Here is a 23,782-nt window from a genome sequence, read left to right as displayed (position 1 = left end):
CTTCAGCCACAGTGTAGCAGCAGTTGTCAGGCCACTTCCTGCTTGTGATGTCATCAGAAGGCACCGGAATGGCAGTTTAAATAGTTACCTATTTCTTAACATACCGATTCGTTAATACCGATTCGGTAATACAGAATCGCTATTTGCTAATCGGTAAATCGGAATCGGTATTTCATTTTACTGAATTTTACCGATTCGGTATTTTTTAACGAATTATTACCTATATCGGACTTTGCGAGTTCTTAATTGCGATTCGGTAAAAATCGCTATTAAGAACTCGCAAATTGAGTTTTATCTACATATGGCCCTAAGTCCTTTCCTGAGTAAAAAATAGGTCCCACAAGAGACAGTGTGCAGTGTCATAGATTAGACCTACAACAGTTAACTCTGTCCAGCCATTAACTTTGGGTTCGTACTTCACTAACAGTTGTGTCCTGACACCCACTTTAACCCAAAAACCTCTGTCTGTGCCAGCACTGTGTTCCCATTGTCAGCCTTGCAGTCTCAACTGCATCCACAATTGTCCTTGCTATTTGTTTTTGTAAACATCGTTACTGCCACTTTCCTTTCATGCACTTTGATTCTGCTAATATTATTTAGCATGAATTTTCCATTTTGCAGCTGGTTATTTAGCTCACTGTTATAACTTTCATGGTGTGCCCATGTAGTTTTTACCTTGACAATGCTTTTGTTTCATGGCGCTGTAAAAAGCTGGAATGTGTAATGCGTGCAGATCAAAGGTCCAAGTGGGCAAAATAGGAGGGGCACAATGTGCCCATATTTTTTTGAACTATGATAAACCGTTCCCCTACTTTTTGTAAAAAGACAACCAGGGGCCGTATTGCACATGACTGCGCCAGCGCTAGTTGTCGCTTTTCGCCAGAGTATGTTTGTGTTTATGTGCGTTTGCGTCTGTGCGCAAATACAATATGTCATAGACGCAAATGCACATAAACACAGACTTCAAAGTCTGTTACAAAATCACAGCACATTACAAACTGATTCTCTGTAATGCCAAAAGGCGCATACTCTGGTGCACAGCAACAACTAGCAATTGCGCAGTCATGTGTAATACGGCCCCATGATGGTTAATTGCGATAGTTTAAATGCTTCAGCTGCAGTGTAGGGCAGGGAGTCTCCTGTGCTGTGAAACCGAAGCCGGGCACACAGGCAAACAAACCTTCTTGACAAGGTGCCTGCATGCCTGAACGAAATGCAAATGTGCGCAACAAGTTACTTCTGCAAATGTAAAGGATGCTTGGAAGCTTTAATTGATCAACTCACTCAAGGCTTTGTGATGACAAAGATATATATATATATATATATTTTTGAATTGTAGTGCAAAGAGTTAACAACTGAGCTGTGAAGTGTGGGTTTTTAATTGTAATAGTATTTAAATTGCACTTACTACCCTGACGAGGTGTCTCAGGGAAAGTTATGAAAAATAGTTGTATTACATACAGTCTGGGTGTCATGCAATATTCACAGTACTTTCTGTCATAGGCTGTGACCTCGTAGCACTAAAGATACATTAGTCACTATTCTCCACTGCACCAACCAAGATTTAATTCTGTGGCTCTCCAGTTACACACAGACCTCTGCAGTGCACTGAATATTAGAGGTTTCATAATGCAGTATAGCGCATTTTTTACTGAGCAACATCTTTTTTTATTCATATTTCATTTACCCTGCACTAATTTTATATGTAGCGACCTGACAGTGAAAGACTTAAAAAACGTCCATAATATTTTGTTTTTTAGCCACACCTTTGGTCGAGCCCCCACACTCACAGTTTCCATACTTTTTTAGGTTTCGCCTGCACAGCGATTGCGCTATGCTTGACTAATCTATTGTTTTTAATATAAACTTAAAAGGGACTTACATCCCACCTCCTGTCTTTCCTGTCTTTTCATTGGTTCCTGTACTTGCCACTTACATTTCCTCCATTTCTATTGGCTGTAGCACATTTTCCAGCATTTACCAATGCTTGTTCCTCCACTGCCTCTCTTATTAGTTTCCCATAGTTAAAATACTGTTAACATCTGTGGAACTAATTTTATAAAGTTTTGTCTCTTTCTGCTTGCAACAGATTTATATAGGCAACGTATCACCCGGAAAGATTAAGTGGCATATTTACAAGCTGGCGATAAAAAATTATCGCTGCTTTTGCGGCAGTTTTCGGCCGAAAAGTGGCGATAATTTTATCGCCCAATTAGAAAGACCACGCTAACGCGTGAAACCTTGTTTTAGCGTGGGGATTCCTAACGCCCAGCTTTGCATCTCTAATGAGATGCAAAGTGGGTGTTCCTGACCTAACATGACAGGAGAAATGTCGCTAAGCGACATTTCTCCTATCATCAAGCCCCACGCTATGAAGCATAGCGTCAGGAAAAGTAGCGATAACCCCTGTTATCACTGCTTTCCTTACGCCTGCTTCAGGACTGACTTAGCCATGATATCCTATGGAAGGAGGATATCATGGCTAAATTTGTAAGTCCCTATCAGCAAGCTAACGCCACATTGCGTGAGATTATCGCTGGGTTTCCAGCGATAATCTCACGTTAGGCAGTTAGCGTGAGGATTTTTATCGCTGAGGAGATAATGGTTGCTAACAGCAAGCTATCTCAGCGATAAAAATCCACGTTACCCAGCGATAATTAGCCTCACGCTAAGAGCACTGAGCGATAATTATCGCCGGTTGTTGCTGATATGCCCCTCAGTGTTTTGCCCAGAATCACAGGATGTTGCACTGCCCAGCCTTGAAAGGGATCCCAGTTCTCAAGTCAGCAGCCCTGGCCGCTGCACCACATCCTCTCCACTCCTGTGATGCTTGTTTTCCTTGTCATCCTAGTCAAGCGTTCAAGTGGAAAATGCTGCTTTAAATATTTGATGTGAATCTTCTTTAACGTGAAATAAAATGCACTCATTGCCTGGTAATGAGCGTGAATATTACAAAATGCTATGAACGACAACAAATCACTGTTTTGACACTTGAGCGCTCTACTGCTTCTGTCTGTTCAGTCGACTGAAGGTATTACTGTCTGCGGACGGGTGGGTATGTTCATTATTCACGATAACCTATGTGGTACAATGCTAGCTCATGATGGACGCCACTCAGACGCGCGAAGGGAGGCGCGTTTTAAGTCTTGTGTTTCTGATGGAACTGGGTCATTGTGTTGTGTAGTTCTGTAAGGGGGCATGTTCAATATTCAGCATTGGTAGAAGTGTTCCATGCATGGATAAGGGAAGGTGATATCAACGTGCCCTGCTAGTGCCTAAATACAGCTGTTTTTAAGGGCAAGTGTCCTGCTTTGTTAAGTTGAATGGCTGTGCAACGCGAGGTGCAGGCCTACAGTTCTTATGTATCCTTAGTTATATCAAGAAATCAATTATGCACGTTGGAAAAATGCCCCCATATCCCTTTTGTGCCACCCTTGACTTACTTTTTGTGATGCAGCAGCGGCGTAAATAATGCGTCATGTTGTGCCATATTTATGAAGTGACCCATCTAGGCAGATGCGGCACTTCGTAAACCCCTGCACTACATTATACTTGCATCAGGTATAATGTATGCAGGGTCAGCGTTCCCCCACAAGAAAGGGTCGTAGGAGTGGTGCAGGGAAATCAATAGGATTTCACTGCGCCACAACAATGCGTCAAAACCTTTCGCCTGCCTCATGGCAGGCGTACGGTTGGCACAGGCCCTTTCACATGGGACTTGCCCCATCTGAAAGCAAAAATTGCTGGAGTTGCGTCTGTTTTTAGACACACCCCAGCAATGCACCACTTTTGTGCATACAGATACGTCAGGATGACTGACTTATGTGTCATTCTTTGCGACATGATGTTTCATACAGTAAATATAATGCATACATCATGTCGCAAGGAGGGTGCACTTAGAAGTGTTGCATCGCTGCTTTCATGCAGCAGTGCAAGACTTCTCACAAATGAGGCCCAGTGCTTTAAGTGGGATGGAAAATGTGTGTGACATGTGACGGCCTGCCTCAGTTGCAGTAATGTTGCAATAGACTCCTTCCCGAATCCTTGGGCTATCAGTGGCAAGGATTGTGTTGCTATTTGAGCAGGAAGAGATAGCTTGTCTGAGAAAGTATCCAGTGGAAACAAAGGGCATTATTTATGAGCCCCTGCGTCACTTTTGAGTAACAATTGTGTCACTTTTTGTGATGCAGTGGTGCCATAAATAATACTCCATGTTACACCATATTTACAAAGTGACCCATCTAGGCAGATGTGTCACTTTGTAAACCCCTGCACTAAATTATACCTGCATCAGGTATAATTGTATGCAGGGTGGGCGTTTCCCCGCAAGAAAGGGTTGTAGGAGTGGTGCAGTGAAATCTATAAGATTTCACTGCACCTCTTCTAGGACAACAATGCGTCAACAATGCGTCAAAACCTTACGCCAGCTTTATGGCAGGTGTAAGATTGATGCAGGCCCTTTCACACGGGGCTTGCCACATGTGAAAGGACTCAATGCTGGAGTTGCATCTGTTTTCAGACACACCCCAGCAATGCACCACTTTTGCACATACAGATACATCAGGAATACTGACGTATTTGTCATTCCTTGTGATTCTCTTCTTACCACCTCTCATTCATTGGGCAATTTAGAAGCTTACTACATGACCCACATGCTGCACCACCACCACTGACTCATACACCTGCCGCCGTAAACATGCGCAAACAGTATAACTGACTACTGCACAACAAGGTTACACTACAAAACCAACACAGCGCACCAACTCACTCTGAAACACTGTGTCCACCACCTACTCATGCAGATCCATCAAAATACCTTCTTAGCCTGCTGGATGAGGAACACGATACAGAACAGCTACACGATTGTTATCCTCATACATACCAACACTAAGGACATACCTGCTAAAAGCCCACAAAATACTGATCACTCTTCTATAAAACAAAGTAACACTATTGCCAAAGTACATTCTTTAAACTGTCAACTAAGTGGGGAGAGGATGTGGTCCGTCGGCTTAAACTGCCGACTTTGGTGCTGGAAACCAGAGTTCGAGCCTCGAGGTCGCGTCCACATCCTGTTATTCTGGGCAAATCACTTAATCTCCCCGTGCCTGAATGTGTAATGTAAATACGGTGCTCATGTAAAGTGCTCCAATACCTTCGGGTCGAGTTCGCGCTATATAAATATGCAACAACAACAACAAAAAACTAATAAATGCTTGATCGCTCTCTAAAAACAAACATCACATCTTCAGCCTTCTCACTGACACACAACCTGACTTACTCTTCATAACTGAATCATGGTTGGGAGATGACATGGCTTCGGTGTTGCATGAAGCCATTCCTCTAGGCTATCACATTATCACACATAATCATATAGGTAAACGAGGAGGTGGCCTAGCAATTGTGTTCAGACGAATATTACATATCACTAAAGCTGACGACGTCTCTATTAAAGATTGTGAGGCCCTTTTAACTAGATTAAATCCTACACTGTCTTCCTCCTGTAACTTCCTGCTTCTTTACAGGCCTCCATCGAGAAATGCAACATTCCCAGACACACTTCTAGACATGGTTTCCAACCTGGTAACAGTACACTCCAACATATGCGTTCTGGGTGACCTCAACATTTGGTTTAATAAACAGACTATGCCCCATCCGAAAATAATCATCACTGGCCTAGATGCACTGAACCAGCATCAAATCGTCCACAAACTGACACACATCGCTGGTCACATCCTAGATGTAATATCTGCAAATGCAGAACTAGTTACCTTTCAAACTATGACTCCAGTCTACCATTTGCTTGCTTTCCAACATAAAACAACACCAAGCAACGCACCTAAAACCACCTTACATGCATCCACCTATCGACCGTGGAACAAACTCAATTTGGAACACTGAAAAGAACAACTAACGTCCAGTACAGTTCCAGACACAACAAATTCTGTTAAAAAACAATATGAGTGGCTAGAAGAAGCTTTTGATAACCTAATAGCACTAAAAACGACACAACAGAACAAAAGAAAACAAGAACCATGGAGAAATACAGAGATGAAGAAGATAACACAACAAATTAGAAAGCTGCAAGTGCCTGGCTAAAATCAAACATCAATCAAGACAAACTTTTTCTTTAGAAAATTAACAGATTTTACAAGTTCGCCATTAAAAGAGGTAAGAAAATGTACTATTCAGAGACAGAAATCAAAATGCTAAATGTGCAAACAAAGAATTCTATAAAATTCTCAATGAATTTCGCAAACCAAATTGCCTAGAAAGAGCTCATCCTGTTACTCAAGATTTCACAGACAAACTGGCAAAACATTACACGGCCAAAGCACGCATATTGGACTCATACTTAAAGCAAAGACAAAGCACCAGCACTGACCCTTTCCAAAACAACAAATCAAGAATTATCTAACCCAGCTTCTCTGTTTCTTCCAACACATTCACACAATGAATCTATTGACCTGGTCAAAGCAAGCAGGCCTAGGGAGGTGGAAACTGTACTCCGAGCCAATTATGGGGTGGTGGTGGACCGCATAGAGACGCAAATAAATAGGTGGATCACTCTCCCTCTATCAAAAGCAGATAGAATTCGCTAATAAAAATGGTATTATTGCCCAAATTGCTATATTTGTTTGTCAATATTCCGACACCACCGCCCGCCCCACTTTTTCATAGAATACGGGCGGCCTTTGTTAAATTAATATGGGCTGGGAAGCAAGCTCGTATCAGCTTGAAAACCATGACACTTCCATACTCAACTGGTTGCTTTGCAATCCCTGTTGTCTATCTATATTATCTATGTGCCCAGGCGCAATACGCCTATTACTGGTATTACCCGGTAAAATACCTTCCGCATCTGGCGGTGGAGGATGGAGATGCGGACCCGATACCACTACCCCAAATATTGCTGCATACACGATCACACCTTACATCAACGGAAATCAATACGATACGCACTACATCACAAGCGTGGCAGCGCATCAGTAAATTAGCGAACAAGACGCCTTTATATACACCGAATCTACCGCTGGCGCATCACCCTGCTATATCCGTCACACAAGAACCAAAAAGTATGGGGATGCTAGAGCAGGTGGGAATAACACAGTTGGGTGACTTATACCCAGGTGGAACTTTTATTACATCTGAAGATCTGCCCTATGTGCGAAACCAATCGCTCCTTTTTAGATTTACTTATCACAGGCTCAGAGCAGCCATAAGGGAATTCTATCCATCCTTCCCCAGAGAACCTCTTAGTCTGCAACCATTGCAAACATTATTAGCTGCGACTACACACTCTAACTTGATCTCAACACTCTATAAAACGGTGCAAACGGAGATAGCCATGGATACTTACAATGCGCGAGACAGATGGAGTAACTTATTGGAAGCTCCACTAACTGATGAAGATTGGGTTTCCTGTTGCTCACTCACTACAATGCTCACACCTAACGGAAATCTCTGCATCATACACTTTAAATACGTACATCAAGCATATTATACCCCAGCTAAACTGTATAGGTATGGATTATGTGACAATGCACATTGTAAAAGATGCGGAACAGATCAGGCAGATTTTATCCACCTTTCATGGGCTTGTCATAAGATACAGAAATTTTGGGAGGCGGTAATTTGCCAGTTGGGAAGGATGGTAGTGGGCACGCTGCCGTGTGAGCCCCGACTCTGTCTCCTAGGCCTTGATATACCAGCACGATCAAGAAAAAAGAAGCTAATAGCCATCATGTTGTTGCTGGTAAAACGCAGAGTTGCGATGCACTGGGACAGTAAGACTTCCCCTACTCTCACAAGATGGATTTTAGATGCAGTCTATTGTAGGGATAACTTTGCGACATATGTAGAGGAACTGCCAACCAACTCTAAGCCCTCGGATATTTGGTAACCTTTGACAACATATTTAAGTGAGCATCAGGACTTACTTACAAAAAAGAACTAAATCATATGTCAAATTGTTGAGACTGATATGATGTGTTGGAGGTTTCCAATGTGTGATGTTAGATGCCGTGCGCTGCCTGATCCATCACTAAGCTGTAATTATGTAGTCATTATTGTGTAAGTTGTCAGAGCATTCAATAAAAGGTTTTAAAAAAAAAGCAAGCATGGGTCGCTCACCGCTCGATCATGCCGCCCATGCTTTCAACATCTACATGAAGTCATTACCGGCACTGATCAATCAATTTTACCTCATGGGCTATAATATGCAGATGATATGCAAATAATTCTTCAGCCTGAATGCCCCAAAGACATTGGAAAGTCTCCTTTGTTCAGTTGTCTTAGAGCCGTGGATCAATGAATGACGTGGAGCCCTCTCAAATTTAATGCTTCCAAAACAGGAATACTCATGTGTGATGATTGGAAAAATTATGACCGGCTCTTCGCCTGGGCTGATGATCTGGGAACACCACTTAAAGTCTCAAAGGAAGTAAGAAACAGCAGAATGACCATGGACTCCAAGCTATCAGTAAATGCCCAAGTGGACACACTAGCAAGATCAAGTTTTATCCAGGCTACCATCTCTCTTGTTCTGTCCAACAACTCCATTACATCTATAGCCTCCACCACGAATCACCTTTAACAACCATGAAAACACTAGAGCAGATTTAGTACTCTGCTGCCAGACTACTCTTACATATAAAGCTGCAAGACCACATGTCCCCTGCCTTGAATGCCCTGCATTGGTTACCGGTTGCCAAAGATCCACATTCAAGCTGCTTTGTATCACCCACAAAGCGATACATGGAAAGGGACCGCTCTTCATCAGGAATAAAATCATCAAACACATTCAACAAAGGAACCTCCGCTCTAGAGTGACACCTCACCTCAAAATCTCAACATAAAAAAAAAAACATGGGTGGCGCATCCTTCTTTGTGCAAGCAGCCAAACTATGTAACTCTTTACACCCAACATAAGATCCACGGACAACCACCTTATCTTCTGATAAATACTCACAAATTGGCTCCTCCCCACAAAACCACCATACGTCAACAGAAAAATACAGCATATACCAATGTATATAAACATTTATTTGCACTATAGATATCCACCAATTTATGTGTATTGCTTTGTGTAAACACGTATAATAATTATGTTTTTAATAAATAAAGATATTCGTTAGTTCTGCTTAACAAATGTACATAATACTGATAGCTACATTAGTCTATGTCTTGAACAAGTATATAACGGACTGCATAAATAGGTAAATCTTTTATCATAAACTATTGATCTACAATTACTTCACTATTGAATTACAAACAAACAAATACTTTAATTTAAAGTAAAACAACACTTGAAAGCCGGAGTTTATTAAATGTAGCTTTAATCAACATATACTACCTTCCTTACTTATGTATCTATATCATTATTACTTTTCTTCTAATTGAGCTTATCCAATGCATTGCCCTATTTCTCAGCCTATACCGCTCTCAGTATACCCTCTCTCTCAACTCTCAGACTCATATTAAACCTCATTTTACTACTCTTTCCAATGCAATACCCACTTTCTCACCCTACACTTCTATCAATCTATCCTCTACCTCTGCTCTCTCATTCATCCCAAACCGCACACCACTACTATGATCCCCAAAATAACCCTTTCTAGACTCTTCCCTCCCCTACCCCTCCTTGCATCATGTCATACCTCTTTTACTCTTCCAATTCCTCAAAACAAGCCTTCCTCAAGCCATCCCTTTGACTCTTTCCCCTCCACCTCCCTTTTACTCCTCCTATTGCGATGAGCTCCAAAACAAACGAAGAAACAAAAAAACCATCTTTCTAAATTCTTCCCTCTTCTATCTCTCCGCTATCCTTTTCAATCCAAATAACTTACTAACATGTCCAGCACACAAATTAGTTTCAAATTTCACTATACTAATTCACCACTAATCCTCTCTGGGTTCCGGAGTAGCTTGCTACTCATCGAAATAGTGCTTTAACGCCTTTACTATGTAATTGCAATACAATACAATTTTTCAGCAATTTTATCCTCTCCACTAAATGACAAAAGTTAATTCCCACAATTGTGATTCCCCAGCTGTAGGAGGGAGTCTCCTGTGCTGCATTCCATAGGGAGGGGCAGACGGCATTCTGGAGGTGATAGACCTTCCGGCAGTTCTTTGTGGGGGTGTAATTATTAAAAAAAATATGGCACAACTGCCTGATACAGAAACATTTGTTGTCCCCTTAGTCTAACCCGCTCACACGCTGCTTTTTGCTTAGCCGAGCATGTCTTTATTAGCTCCTAATGGCGAGGTCTGTAGGGTTACAACCCCTGAGAGAAAGCCTGAAAGACAGCACTTCTATGTATTCACTGGGATGGTCGAATGGCCGGCTGTCTGAGGGCCCTGAGTCCATTACAGGTGTTGGTGAAGTCAAGTGCGGCTGCGTTGCTCTTTCAATGGAGGAATATCAGCTTTCGCCACATTGATTGCTGATGCAGGCCTCCCTCACTCTGTACCCATCACCACACGACTCCACCATCCTCTTCTCTTAAAGGGACCATGGAGTGTAGAGAGAAAAACTGTTCTCTTTGCCCAGTCCTGCATCTCTAACAACGGCCAGCAACATGGGCTTCCAAGAATATTTGATGACCTTGGCTGGGATTTGGAGATCGTTTGTGACATTCTTCATGGATGGTCCGTTTAAGACTGACAAAGTGTTCTGCATCCAGGGATCACTGTATCAGTTCAGATGGCGCAATATGTTTCATATATGGCCTTTATTCTCTCTTTGAAGATCTCTGTGCATGTTCATTGTCTATGACTATAGCCCCTCTTACATACATCTGAATCTGTGGCAATCTTTAATGATCGGAATGCCAACATTTATAACCCAAAAGTTAGTTGCGGGAGCTTTTCACTGCCCTCACTTTATCTTTCTAATTCTTTGTGTTACGCAAGAATATATATGGTTTTAACAATCTACAACATACACTCAAGGGCTTAAGAGAAGCAGTGCAAAATTGTGCGTTTCTAGCAGAAGAGCCAAGACAAGGAAATTGATTGAGGGTTTCTCAAACTTCAGGCGGAGGAATATGCACAGTAGGACTGATTCTTGGGTATTCGTTAGTACTTGGCCCATCGTGGTCAACAGCACCTCCAGACCTCTCTTCTAGTGTGAAGCAGTATGGGACAAAACCAAAGAATATGAAGCAAACTGGCATCAAATTAAAGGCAATGAGGACATGCAGCTGCGACGCCCGGGCATAGTTTTGTAATTCGGGCAGGTGTAAGTTAGGCTCAGTTCAGATTATTAAATTGAATGTACTTAACATGGAGCCGCAGGATACTTTATGGGGATTTTTCAATATGTTAGCCCCGTCCACATGGTGCAGAGGCTGTGCAGGATACCCCTGGTGGCGTTCGGTGGAATGGTCAGTAGGAAACAATGCGTAGTGCAGTAAGCACGCCTTAAATTCTATATGGGTAAACCCTGTGTTATATAGGGGCGGCCAGACAGCCAGCGAGTCACCAGAGGAGCTGTACGGCTTCATATTCGCATTCTAAGTCCAGAAGGGCTAATCCACCAGCAGTCACAGGTAGCTGTAGAGTGGTAACAGCTACCCGGCGGCTCCCTGGTCCCCAAATCAGATGTGGGACATGTTGAAGTATCTGAAAAAGGACGAGGGATGGACAGGTGATGGTTTTCAAAATAATACAATAATTGGGGTAGCACCACCATCTTCACTGGTGCCACGTGGCTCATTACTGAAAGTGGAAGAGAAGATCAAAAAGAAAACAGGGCTAGGTATTGGAAGGTAACTAATTCCCCATTCAATCTGGGGTCAAATTGTACTGAAAGGGGAAAACACTGCCATATGTTAAAGAAACACTTCCTACAAAGTGCAATCTTTATCATGTTCTCATATTTTACTTGTGTAATTTACATCCCAAATATTCTGCATGTACGGTGGCACAAAGGATGAGCCAGATCACTGGTTTGGCCTTGGCTCAACGGCAGTATCCATTTTAAGACATGGACAGAGAGGGTGACTGCCCAGCAGAACCTTCCAAGGGTTCTGGCCCCTGCTCACTCTTCACAAGCACAATCAGCAGCTTGTTGCTCTACCAGAGTTCCCGGGGTGAGTGCTGCTTGCTCAACCCTTCACACTGCCTTTCCTTTTTCTCTTCTCTTTGCTGGAGGTACACAATACTTTCCGGTACTCTTTGTGGGCCCTTCTTGTCTGAATTTAGGAATTGTCACACCTTGTTCTTCTCTTTCGTATGCCTCCAGTTCTTAGCCAGAATCCTTTGAACCAGTTGCTGTGGATCTCCCATCTAACCCTGATTTCATCTTGCTCTTTAGTTCTCCTTGTCAGGCATTCTGGGCTTCCAGTTCTGAGCTAAATGTGGAATCCCAGACGCACACTCTAGTGCTGTGAGACAACAGATAAGCTGTAGGTACCTCACATCTTGACATTAGGTGTGAGACTGTTGAACACACCCTCTGCTCAGCCTCTTTAATTTTCTTTAGGTTTAACATTGACTGGAGGTTGAGGTGACGCAGATTTCTTTTGTTTTTGTTCAACTTGTTTAAATTAGCAGATTGTCACTTACCTTAATGTCTCCCAAACTGTTGGCCATTGGTTTTAAAATGTTTAGAAACATAAATAAAAGTTTGCAATTTTGCAGTTGCTTTTCTCCAAGAAAGTTTGGGTAATTCTGGATAGGGGTGATGTACTAGACACCGTGCTCAAGGTCCTAAATTTACTATTGAGCAAGGACGTAATGTGCCACCTGCGTATAGCAGACCTAGAGGCAATCACATAAAGACCATAGTGAATATATAGTGCTGTGTAGGAAATTGTAAATAAATGCACTGATAAACTAGTGAGGTAGGACCTCTCCTTCGATGTGTCTGCAAAATGAACTTTTTGTCCTGGATTTTTGTCCTGAATTTTGACCCTTTGTCCTGAATTTATGTCCTGAATTTTAACCCTGTGTCCTGAATTTCTTTACAGTTTTGTCCAGAATTTGCCTCCATGTCAGTTGGTCACCCCAGTGCAGATAAACAGGGTCCTCTCCTTACTTGGCATGCAGTGTTAGTGCCATGAAGCCATGAAGGTGGAACCAGCGCTAGCCCTATTAGGAATGTTCAGGGGGAGCAGTCCTGGGACATTGTACAATAAAGCACACAGGAGTCCTTGTGACCAGTTCGGGAATGTGCCCTTCACATGCCCTCCGATGCTCAGTCAACACTCACCCTGTCCACTTTGAATTTCAGGTGTTCTGCCAACAGCTCGCCCCAGGAACACACCTGCCATCTGTACACAGTAAAGAGGACATGGAGTACCTGAAGAGCTTCGCCTACTGGCACATGCACCATCATCGTCCCTACTGGTTGGGGACATCGGACCTTTACATGGTAGTGTGTGCCATTACGTGGTCTTAAATGACTGACTGGGGCAAAAACTACAAATAGGGAAGGGATTAGGGCGTTCAAGGTAGAAACATGATCTGGAAAAGGTAGGTTTCCCAACCACTTCTCACCTTCCTGCAAAACAAATTCAAATGTCACATTATCGCTTAGAGTCAGGTCAGGGGGACTAGCTATCAATAGTGCATCGGGTGCAGTGGCACCCAGTTCTAGAGGCCTTAAGGGCCAAAGAGGTCTCAAATATCATTCTGTTTTACTGCTCTACAAATTGACAGGAAGTCCCAATTGTCTTGCCTGGACAAAGCCCACGGCAGCCCATCTGCCACGCTTTTGAGGCTGTTGCAAAAAGTGGGTGCAAACATCTCAGCCACGCAATTTCCATCTGAATTTTGGAAGTGATTTTACAGCACTGGCAGCCTGCAGTGGAAGTGGGCTGAACTGAATCCCAACAAGAGGGGGGAGGGAGGGAGACTGCACCCCATCACTGCAAGTAGGGTAACCCCAACAAGAGACAGAGTAGGGCGGCTGCATCCCATCAATGCAAGTGAGGTGAGCTGAAGCCCCACAATAGACAGGGGGGCTTCACCCCATCAATGCAAATGGTTTGAGCTGAGGTACAACAAGTGGCAGGGGGCTGCACCCCATCAGTACAAGTGGGGTGAGCTGAGATCCAACAACAGGCGGGGAAGAAGGTCTGCACCCCATCAATGCAAGTTGAGTGAGCTGAGGCCCTACAAGATGCAAGGGCTGGGGGGTTATAGTCCGTTATAACTTGTCAATTCAACTTCAATTTGAAATGAATTAGAAACATTTAAAAATCAAGTAGATACTCTGGCATGGGGTACCTTCACTTTTCCATTCCTAGCACTGGTTTAAGGTCTATATTTAAAAGGGTGAAATGCCATCTTTAGCTGATTTTACCAATATTGTCCCCAGCATTGACATATTATCCTGGATTATATGAATCTACTTTACAGCCCACAGATGAGGCGAGCCGAGGGGCCAGATGTTATAGCTCCTTGACAGCAACGGCTCTCTTTCTTCCAGAAAGGGCACTTTGTGTGGACGGATGGAAGTCGCATGAACTTCAAGAACTGGCACCCGGAAGAGCCCTTCAGCTCAGGGGACAAGGAACACTGTGTATGCTCCAACTATAAAAGTAGGTATTTGTCTCCCACATTCAAAGGCCCTTTCCTGTAAGTCTTTCACTTGTTTTCACAAAACCAGTTCAGTACCTCACACCCATTATGTGAATATATTCCTCCTTTTATTTAAAATATTCATAGACATTTGTTGCATTTGACCTATATTGAGTAAGCATTTTCTGAAAAACATTACTGCAGACTCTCTCTCTTTCACTATGTGCCAGAGTTTCTGGAAGTAGATGTAAGTTACTCCTGATTTACTCCTGAACTGATCGTTAACATATTTGTAATGAGTACAATACAGAGGCTGAATGTTTTTGCTTCTTCTTTTGTAGGCCCAGGACTCTGGGGGGAAGTGAGGTGTGACAGCAATCTCGCCTTCATCTGTAAAGCCCCCAACCCTCCTCAGGGCAAGCCCTTATGTTAGACAGGAGTGTAACAATGTGGAGCAACCAATGGCGTCCGTTCTGAAGAGATGGAAGCACAGCTACCAGGGATAGGGAGGGAGGAACCCTCAGGGCCTTGTTCTTGAATGGCACTAAACATAAAATAAACAAGTCACTTTATTCACCCATGATGTGTGTTCTAAACTGTCAAACCTCAATGTACCATCTTTACGTTCCAGATCCCTGGCCACAAAATTGGGATTTGTTCAATTCTGCCATCATACATGGTGCTCATGAAGATCTGCCGGTGACACTGTAGGCAGAAGAGTGACAATGTGGCAGGTGGGGTGTGAGTGTCCCTTTGAAGCCCAGTGAACACCTACGAACTCTAGAATGGGTGCCGCCCACTGACTGGGAACAAACACACAACCCTTACTTGGGTGGAGTGATCTCTTTGCATCTAATGGCTCTGGTGCCCCTGCTGAATGGTTGATGTTCGCCCCTGTGAGGTGGGCAGGGGACCCCAGGGTGCAGGACCCAACATGTGCCAAGGGTGCATTGCCTGGTGACAGGATTACTACATCTGACCAAACCACAACCTTGGCTTTCCTTCCTTCTTCCAAGACCTCCTGGTTTCATATACATTGTGAGCCCTCGTGAAACCAAAATCCCAGATATGGGAATTCATCTTACGAAAGTCCAGGTTCATTGGTGAGTTCTGACTCATAGAGGGGAACGAGGAGCACTCAAAGGTTCAGCGTGAGGGCTCCATATGATACTATGTAATACAAAAGGTGTGTAGTTCTTGAGGGTAGAGGGGACAGGAAGATCTAGGTCGGGGAAACTGATGCATCAGATCAGGGGATATCATTGCTCAGAACCAAGAGCTCTCACACACCTGTGTGGGTGTCATGTTTCATCAGCTCCTCATTAGTCCGGTGCTGCGATGACCTAAGGGCCCCTCGAGGAGGTCTTATGAGCAATGTGAGGTGTAGGATAGAGTTGCTATAGGTGTAGATTGGTGTAATGTGATTCTGTGGTTTGAAAAAAGCTAAGAGATACCTAATTAAATTTAAAAGGAGGGCTCTCTTGTTATGATCAAAAGGCAATGGATGACTGAATGTGGAAGTGATGGTCCTATCCAGCTCATAAAATAGTGTGTGTGTAGGTCAGCATGTTTCTTTCCCTCTGGTGTTGCTATCGATCTGGGCAATAATCTACTTGTGGTAGGGAAAATGTATGTAGCATTGGCAAAAGGTACCCCAATCATACAACCGAATCTTCACAGTAAAGTATACCTGGGACATGTAAAACCCAACTTAAGTTTGGTAAGCTACGGACCCCTTAGGTGATGGCAGAGATCACGCTAGCTGTGGAACAAAAGGCTGATTCAGAGGTGACTTACCCCTCCTCTGCCACCCTGAAGGTGAGTTCTCCATTAGTGCTGTCAGCGTAAGGCAGCCGTCAAGTGTCTTAATGCTGCAGCCATCCATGAAGTGCTGGGGGGAGTGGGATAAAAAGTAGGAGCTTACTGTCTCCTCTTACTCAAAATGAGAGAGCAGTAGAATGATTGTGTAAATATATTAATAGGACGAAGAGGATTTGGAGTTTAGTTTCCTGATCCCATAGAGTGGGTGGTAACTGGCATCAGCAAAAGAAGTGCCTTGATTAGAGGAAGCAAAGTTGTGCAAGAAACTTGTAACTTGTAGATGACCTGGACCTGGAAATGAGGTATTACCCTGGCTGGTCCAAGCACTATGATATCAAGACTTGGGTCATGTGGAATTCATAGGATTGCTTAAACAAAGTATTTATCTTTTCTTCAAAGAAGAGGTCCCAGAGAGTAATGTTAATTCTTATTTCATGAATACTGGAGTCCCACAAAGACCCATCCTTTCACAACTACCTGCTGCTCCTGGTGAAACTTATTCTAGCTTTTGGATCAAAAAATGTTAAACTTAGGCTGATGCTACCTAGAGAATGGGGACTCTGGTAATACTCTGTCTCTTACACCATCCAAATAATGTGTGATCAGGGTTAGCTTCTGCTAATATTCCATCACTTACACCACCCAAAGAGTGTGTGATCAGGGTTAGTGTCTGGTAGTACTCCATCGCTTAAATAACCCAAAGAGGGTGTGATCAAGGTAAGTGTCAGGTACTATTCCATCTCTTACACCACCCAAAGAGTGTGTGATCAGGGTTAGCATCTGAACAGATCAGATTTGACAACATTGTAAATCGGACAAGACCGAAATCCTACTTGTTGTTAAAAGCCACGCCCAATGGTCACCTCTTGTTTCAACCTCTCTTCAAGTCTATGTTGAAAATCGTGGGGTTAATCTGGACAGCAAGCCTACTATGCAAGGACAAATATTCACAAATGCATCCATGGCGATGTCCCAGAGTTTATGAAAAATAAAGTTAGGTTTCACCCCGCCCCCTCTGCAATCTTCTTTGATGCAATTCTTGCAGGAACCTCCATGTAAAAGACCATCTTTTGGAGGCAAGGCCTTTTCCACTGTAGCCCCTTGCTCTGGAACAATGTATTGTTGGGTCTAAGATTGATATGACAGTGAGGCCCTGGTTGGGCACTTGAACTTTGCACCCACAGTCACTCTTCCCGGCAGGAAGGGGAGCCTCACCTGCTTTCTACAGTTGGAGTATCCTGATGTAGGGTTTCATTGATGAGTTTAAACTCAATGAATTACTCCTGGAATATTAAAGATGGTAAACATCTTGGTACATTCTATAGCGCAAACCTATCCAAAAGGTCGCAGAGCGCAGTACATGGCCAAAGGCAAGCTAAAAGTTGGCGATTAATAGAAGACGAAGCAGACTTGCACACTTAATGCGCTGTGATGTAGTGTTCTTTAAAGAGGCGAGTCTTTAACTTTTACCTAAATTCGAGTATCAGTAATAAAATCCTGATGGATATGGGGATGTTGTTCCAGATGCGGGGGGCATAGATGGAAAAGGCCTGTTGTCTTGCTTTTTTTCCTTTTCTACACTTCTTAGTCTTCAGTCTGATGGTGTCCTGGCTGTGGTCACAGGTTGATGTATAAAGGAAAGTACCAGAGGAGGTGCTGGCAGTGTCTGAGGAAGAGCACTGTTGAGGGTGTTGGGGGAGTGTTAGGGCGTATCTTCTGGAGTGTCAGGGAGTGTATCAGGGGAGTGTTATGTAAGTATCAGAGAGAGTAGAGGAGATGTTGCATGGAGCCCTCGGGGAAGTGTCATAAGGGGCAACAGGGGAGTGATTGAGGAGTATCAGGGGGATATTAGGGAGACTATTAGAGAAAGGTCTAAAGGGGGTATCAGGGAGAGTATTATGGGAGCATCGGAGGCAAGACACCAGGGAGAGTTCCAGGGAGAGTATTAGGCAAGTTTTAAAGGGAATTTCATGGAGCAAATGAAGGAGAGCGTTGGGGCAAAGCACCTGGGAAGGATGTCAGGGATAGAAACTGGAGATGTTAAGTAGAGGAAGGTAATAGAGGGAGTGTCAGGAAACCGTATAAGAGAAGGGGTATCAGAAAGAGGATACATTTTAGGGGAAACAACCTTTACATTACATCGCACTACCTTTACATAGCTTTCATTACATCGCTACATCCTTTACATTGCATGTCATTACAAAGCAGCCATTACATCGCATGTCACTACAACACATGTCATTACAATGCATGTCACTACAACGCAGGCATTACATCGCAAGTCATTACAATGCATACCATTACAACGCATAGTACCCTTACACTATCCAACAGTTACCCTACTACTGCACTCACTGGAGTTAGAATAGTAATTTTTACCCCTACACTATCCAACACTTACCCTGCTGTTGCACTCACTGGAGTTAAAATAGTAATTATTGCCCCTATACTATCCAACACTTACCTTAAATGCGATGTAATGGTATGAATTGTAATGGTATGCGTTGTAAAGGTAGAATGCGATGTAATGGAATGCATTGTAAAGGTAGTTTCTGAAAATGTGATGTAATGGCATGCGATGTAAAAGAATGCATTGCAAAGGATGTTGTGATGTAAAAACTGTGTTGTAAAGGCATGCGTTGTAAATGCTTGCGTTGTAACGCCAAACATTAAAATGTTTGTGTCAGGAGCAAAGCACCAGGAAGGGCATCAAGAGTAGAACACCGAATCTATGGGAATTGGCATCAGAGGACAAGTCTGGAGGGCAGAGTGTTAGGGGGGAGTATCAGGAAGAGTGTCAAATAGCATATATGGCAGTATATCAGGGAGAGTGTCAGCATGTACAAGGAGGAGTATCAGGGTTGTTAAACTTTAACTCTTAAATTCGTTTTTTCACTACAGCAAGACCTTCCCCTCCCAAAGGATAACATTGGAGTTACCGTATTACATTTAATAAGCTGTAATCTCCAAATGGGTGTAGATGATTTGATCATGTTTAGTATCTTTAAATTCTAATGCAAAATTCCAACTTATGGTGGAGTGGGATTTTATCATTTTCCTGCCGTATCCATTTGGTGCCTGTTCCTGGGTGGCTGAGCTGGGTGTAGCTGACAGTTGAACTTTGTGTATTTCTCCCAGACAGCCACACACAATAGGGAGTGTGGGTGTGACTGGATGGGCCATCACTGTCAAGATGGGAGGGCGGAGCTGAGCACAGACCTACCTTCACATAACTAGGTTGTGTCCTGCCTCCATACAAAGGACTAAATACCTCGGTAGTTAGTCTGGAGTGAGGGTAGTGTTACGAGGCACTCACCTGTGCTCCAGATTGTTTCACCTTGATGACGATGTGAACGATGAGAGGACAGGTTCCCAATCCCTCTAGAAACTAGCAGCGTGATACCAAGATATAACTTAGGATCAGTCCGGTAGTCTCAGGGGGGAAAAGGGGTTGGGATGACAAGAGAAGAGAAACAAGAAGATTCCAGCGGTCTTCTTTTAGGGGGAGCAGGGCTTCAGGGGGCTTGAGTAACTATTCACAGGATACAATAAACAGGAATGTAACTGGATAGTGGCTTGTGTTTTCTACTAGACTCCTAAGTACAAAACACAGAAGATAAACAATGTGTATATCTGTGAGGCAGTATCTTCTTACAGTTATCATAAACTTGTAACCAAAGTCCCCAATAATTCTTACCTACAGACTACGTAGGTTTCAACAGAATTTTGGGTTGATCTAACAATCTATTTGTTGATTTATGCAATCTGCAATTAACAATACAATCATTAACATACTGTCAAATAAGTTTAACAATCATGATAGCATTTAGTTATGTTCATCAGCATAGGTACCTGAATCCTTATATGCCCAGCTTAGGATCAGATGCCTTGAGTGCACAGAAGTTCAAATGCTGCCAAAACGACCTTCTGCCATAAAGGAACAAAATACTGCATACAAAATAATAGTAGTCAAAACCACACCTGTGCTGTTGTGATTCTTAAGGCTAACTTTGCTTTGCGATAACTATTTTCACACTTTTAAAAAGGCACAATCTTCTTTGTTTTATAAATGTCAATAGTTTCTGGGTACTACGGGAAAACTCGCTGTAACACTCGAGATGAAGTGTTTTCCTTCTGTCCAAGAAATATAGAGGCATATCAACAACAACCGGCGATAATTATCTCTAAGCGCACTTAGAGCTAGGATAATTATCGCCAGCTAGCGTGAATTTTTATCGCTGAGATAGCGTGCTATTAGCAACGCTTATCTCAATAGCGATAAAAATCCTCACGCTAACAGGCTAACGTGAGATTATCGCTGGAAACCCAGCGATAATCTCACGTTACCTTGTTGATAGGGACAGGCAAACTTAGCCATGATATCCTCCTTCCATAGGATATCATGGCTAAGTCAGAAAAATACCAGACGTAAAAAAGCAGCGTTAACCGCGGTTAGCGCTGCTTTTTTTGTCTCTAACAGGGTTAGCGACATTCTTGATAATAGGAGAAATGTCGCTTAGCGACATTTCTCCTATTATTTTACTCTGGAACGCCCCCTTTGCATCTCATTAGAGATGCAAGGGGAAGCGTAGAGTAAAAGGGTGCTAACATGCAAATTTGCATGTTAGCACCCTGTTGTTGATAGGGCACTAGTTTTATCTCTCTTTTTTTGGCTTTTAAAGCCAAAAAAGCAGAGATAAAGCCCTTGTTGATATGCCCCATAGTTCTAATAATTTGCGCAGTTCAAAGAACAATGTTCCAAGTTCTAAAACAAATGTTCCAAGTTCTAATGTAAGCAGACTCACCGTGGGATAGTTGTCTTCCAAAAAATACCTTAAAGCATGTTTTCTCCTTGCGCTTCTTTTCAGGGAACACGACACGGAAAAAGACGTCAGACCGGAGACTCAGCCCGGAACCAGGAAGCCAGGAAATTGCTGATGCAAGGCTGTCAAGCAGGAGATGCCGATCGGGAAAGCTGGAGCCAGGTAAGTGTGTTGAAGCAACGAGTGCAAGCACTGAATAGTGAAGGGGAGTGGTTTAAATAGGCTCCTAAGCAGGTGCTGGGTATGGTCCTGGGTGTGGCCCAACTGTCTTTCAGGCCCAGGGTTTGTGGCAAACCGGGTGTGGCTTTCTACTGTCTTTCAGGCCCAGGGATTACTGGGTGCGGTCCTGGGTGTGGCCCAACTGTCTTTCAGGCCCAAGGTTTGAACAGAATAACTACACATTATTCTATTACTTATGGCATGATAGAGCCACAGTTTAAGAACATGACATAATACATGAACATAATTTACAGTAAACACATATGTGAACAGGATGGTATTCCATGATTTGAAATGGAAGATATCCATACATTAACAGGATGCCTTCTACAAGATACCAGTGTTTTATTACCATTTACTCTGTTTCTGCAGATATGTGTTCAAATCAAGGTGGACACGGAAGGAGACGTGCATGGGACAATGAACCTGTAACAGTTCCCCCCCGCAAAGGCCGCCTAACTGGACGTGGTTTATCAGGATGGAGGGCATGAAACCGTCTGATTAATCTCTCAGCATGTACATGAGAAGCGGGTTCCCATGATCGTTCAGAGGCATCATAACCCTTCCAATCAATAAGATAATGTAACTTTCCCTGTATTCTTTCTTAATCAAGGATACACCGAATCTCAAATTCTGGATGATTATTTATGATAATTGGAGGTGGAGGGGTATCTTTTCTTGTTAAGGGAGGGTGTTGTTTCACTAGGGACACATGAAAAGTGGGATGAATTGTGAGATCATCTGGTAACTGTAATTGTATGGTGACTGGGTTTATAACCTGCTTCACTGGAAATGGTCCAATAAATCTGGGCTGTAATTCTCTAGGACCTTCTACCTGTATATTTTGCGTGGACAACCAGACTAGGTCTCCTACTTTGTACACAGGCTCGGGTGACCTATGTTTATCTGCTTGGACTTTGGCCTGTATTTTATGCTTAGCAAGACATAATTCAGCTTTCTCCTGCATGGTATGTAGTTGAGCGAGACGCTCTGAGACTGATGGTAGAGTTATCGTGGATGGCAAAGATAAGGTAGGAAGGGACCATGGATGCTGACCAGTTAAAAATTAAAATGGTGAACACCCTAGTGCAGAATGAAAACAATTATTGCATGCAAATTCTGCCAGTGGAGTTTTAAGAGTTTTGCCATCTACACGCTCCGCTGAGAATGCAGAGTTCAGCAAAAACTCTGATTCTGTGGCGAAGCGGAGTTTGCCCTGCCATACACCCCGAGGCTGCAGTGGCTTACCTGGTCAAGGTGCTTCTCTTCCGTGCGGTGCCTGGGTGCCTGAACTGTTCACTTCCTCCTGGCTGTCACCTCTCCAGTCTCCAGGCTCATCCATGTAAAACAAAACCTCTACACTGTGCGTCTTGGCAGGACTGTACATGTGAGCGCTCGCATGCGCAGTCTGACCAAGACGTACAGCGTAGGGGTTTCCTTTTGCATGGACGAGCCTGGAGACTGGAGAGGAGACAGACAGGCAGAGGAGGACAGCCCGGTCATGGCACGGTGGGGAAGCACCAGGTAAGCTGCGCAGGTGGCTGCCTGCATCATGCTGCATGCAGGCAGGGGGCGGAGCAGAGCAGAATTCCACAGAGGTTTTAGGCAACTCCTTGGAATTCCACAAAGTGGCACTGCTCCACATCCACCCACCCATAGTGTGGACCAGGGCAGGTAAGGCAGGGCACCTTTGTCTCTATAAATTCTCCTCCACTTCAAAGGCAGAACTGGGTATAAATATTGGACCTAGGACACCACCCCTTCATTACACTTCTACAGCTGTGGATACTCTGCCACATAGAAGGAGTGGGGTGCTTCTGACAGGAATGCCACTGTGCTGGACTGCTGACATGAAGGGACTGCTACCCTGCTGTGCTGACCTGCTACCTGCTGCCCTCTTGCCTGGATAAGAAGGACTGGATAAGCATCTTTTGAACGTAGCACCTCAGAGTAGCTCCAAGGCATAATTGGCTGGCCTCCTTCCCTGAAGTCTTAGGGACATAACAGGCATCCGAAAGTCCTGCAACTGGACATGGACTCTGCCATCTGTAAGTCTACCCTGTCATTTCATGCCATCCCAGTTCTGGACCCTTCGAAGTGGGCTTAAGGTGCTTTGCCAGCCTGAGTGGACCCAGCAGGGCCAACGCATCTCCTTTGCTATGTGGCTCCACCCCGAGCAGAACTGATGCATCGCTACTGCATGGATCAGACCTGGATTGCGTTCACGGCCTCTTCAGAAATGCCACTGCAGAACAAATCCTTGGCACAGGCCCTCACACCCCTCATCAACGGCAGACTTGACAATGACACCAGACTCCACATCGCAGCCTCACAGCTCCTTAGAAGTGATGCGTCGCCCCAACTGCAAGATGCATCCTCAATGCCGT

At 43.7% G+C, this 23,782-nt stretch overlaps 1 protein-coding gene across 1 annotated transcript in view; it reads left to right on the top strand.

Moving 5' to 3' along the window:
* The window catches only part of LOC146839316 (lectin-like), a 176,530-nt gene extending 161,519 nt beyond the window's left edge, over window positions 1-15,011 (top strand). The window contains exons 3-5 of the mRNA XM_085650335.1: window positions 13,241-13,381; window positions 14,441-14,552; window positions 14,874-15,011. Coding sequence (XP_085506461.1) covers window positions 13,241-13,381; window positions 14,441-14,552; window positions 14,874-14,965 — 345 coding nt within the window. The 3' untranslated portion in view covers window positions 14,966-15,011. The remainder of the gene's footprint in view (window positions 1-13,240; window positions 13,382-14,440; window positions 14,553-14,873) is intronic.
* The last annotated feature ends 8,771 nt before the right edge of the window (window positions 15,012-23,782 follow it).

Source organism: Triturus cristatus, chromosome 4_1 (assembly GCF_964204655.1).
Source record: "Triturus cristatus chromosome 4_1, aTriCri1.1, whole genome shotgun sequence".
Taxonomy (NCBI): domain Eukaryota; kingdom Metazoa; phylum Chordata; class Amphibia; order Caudata; family Salamandridae; genus Triturus; species Triturus cristatus.
Note: the sequence above shows the minus strand (reverse complement) of the source record. Positions and strands in the feature narration are given on the sequence as shown.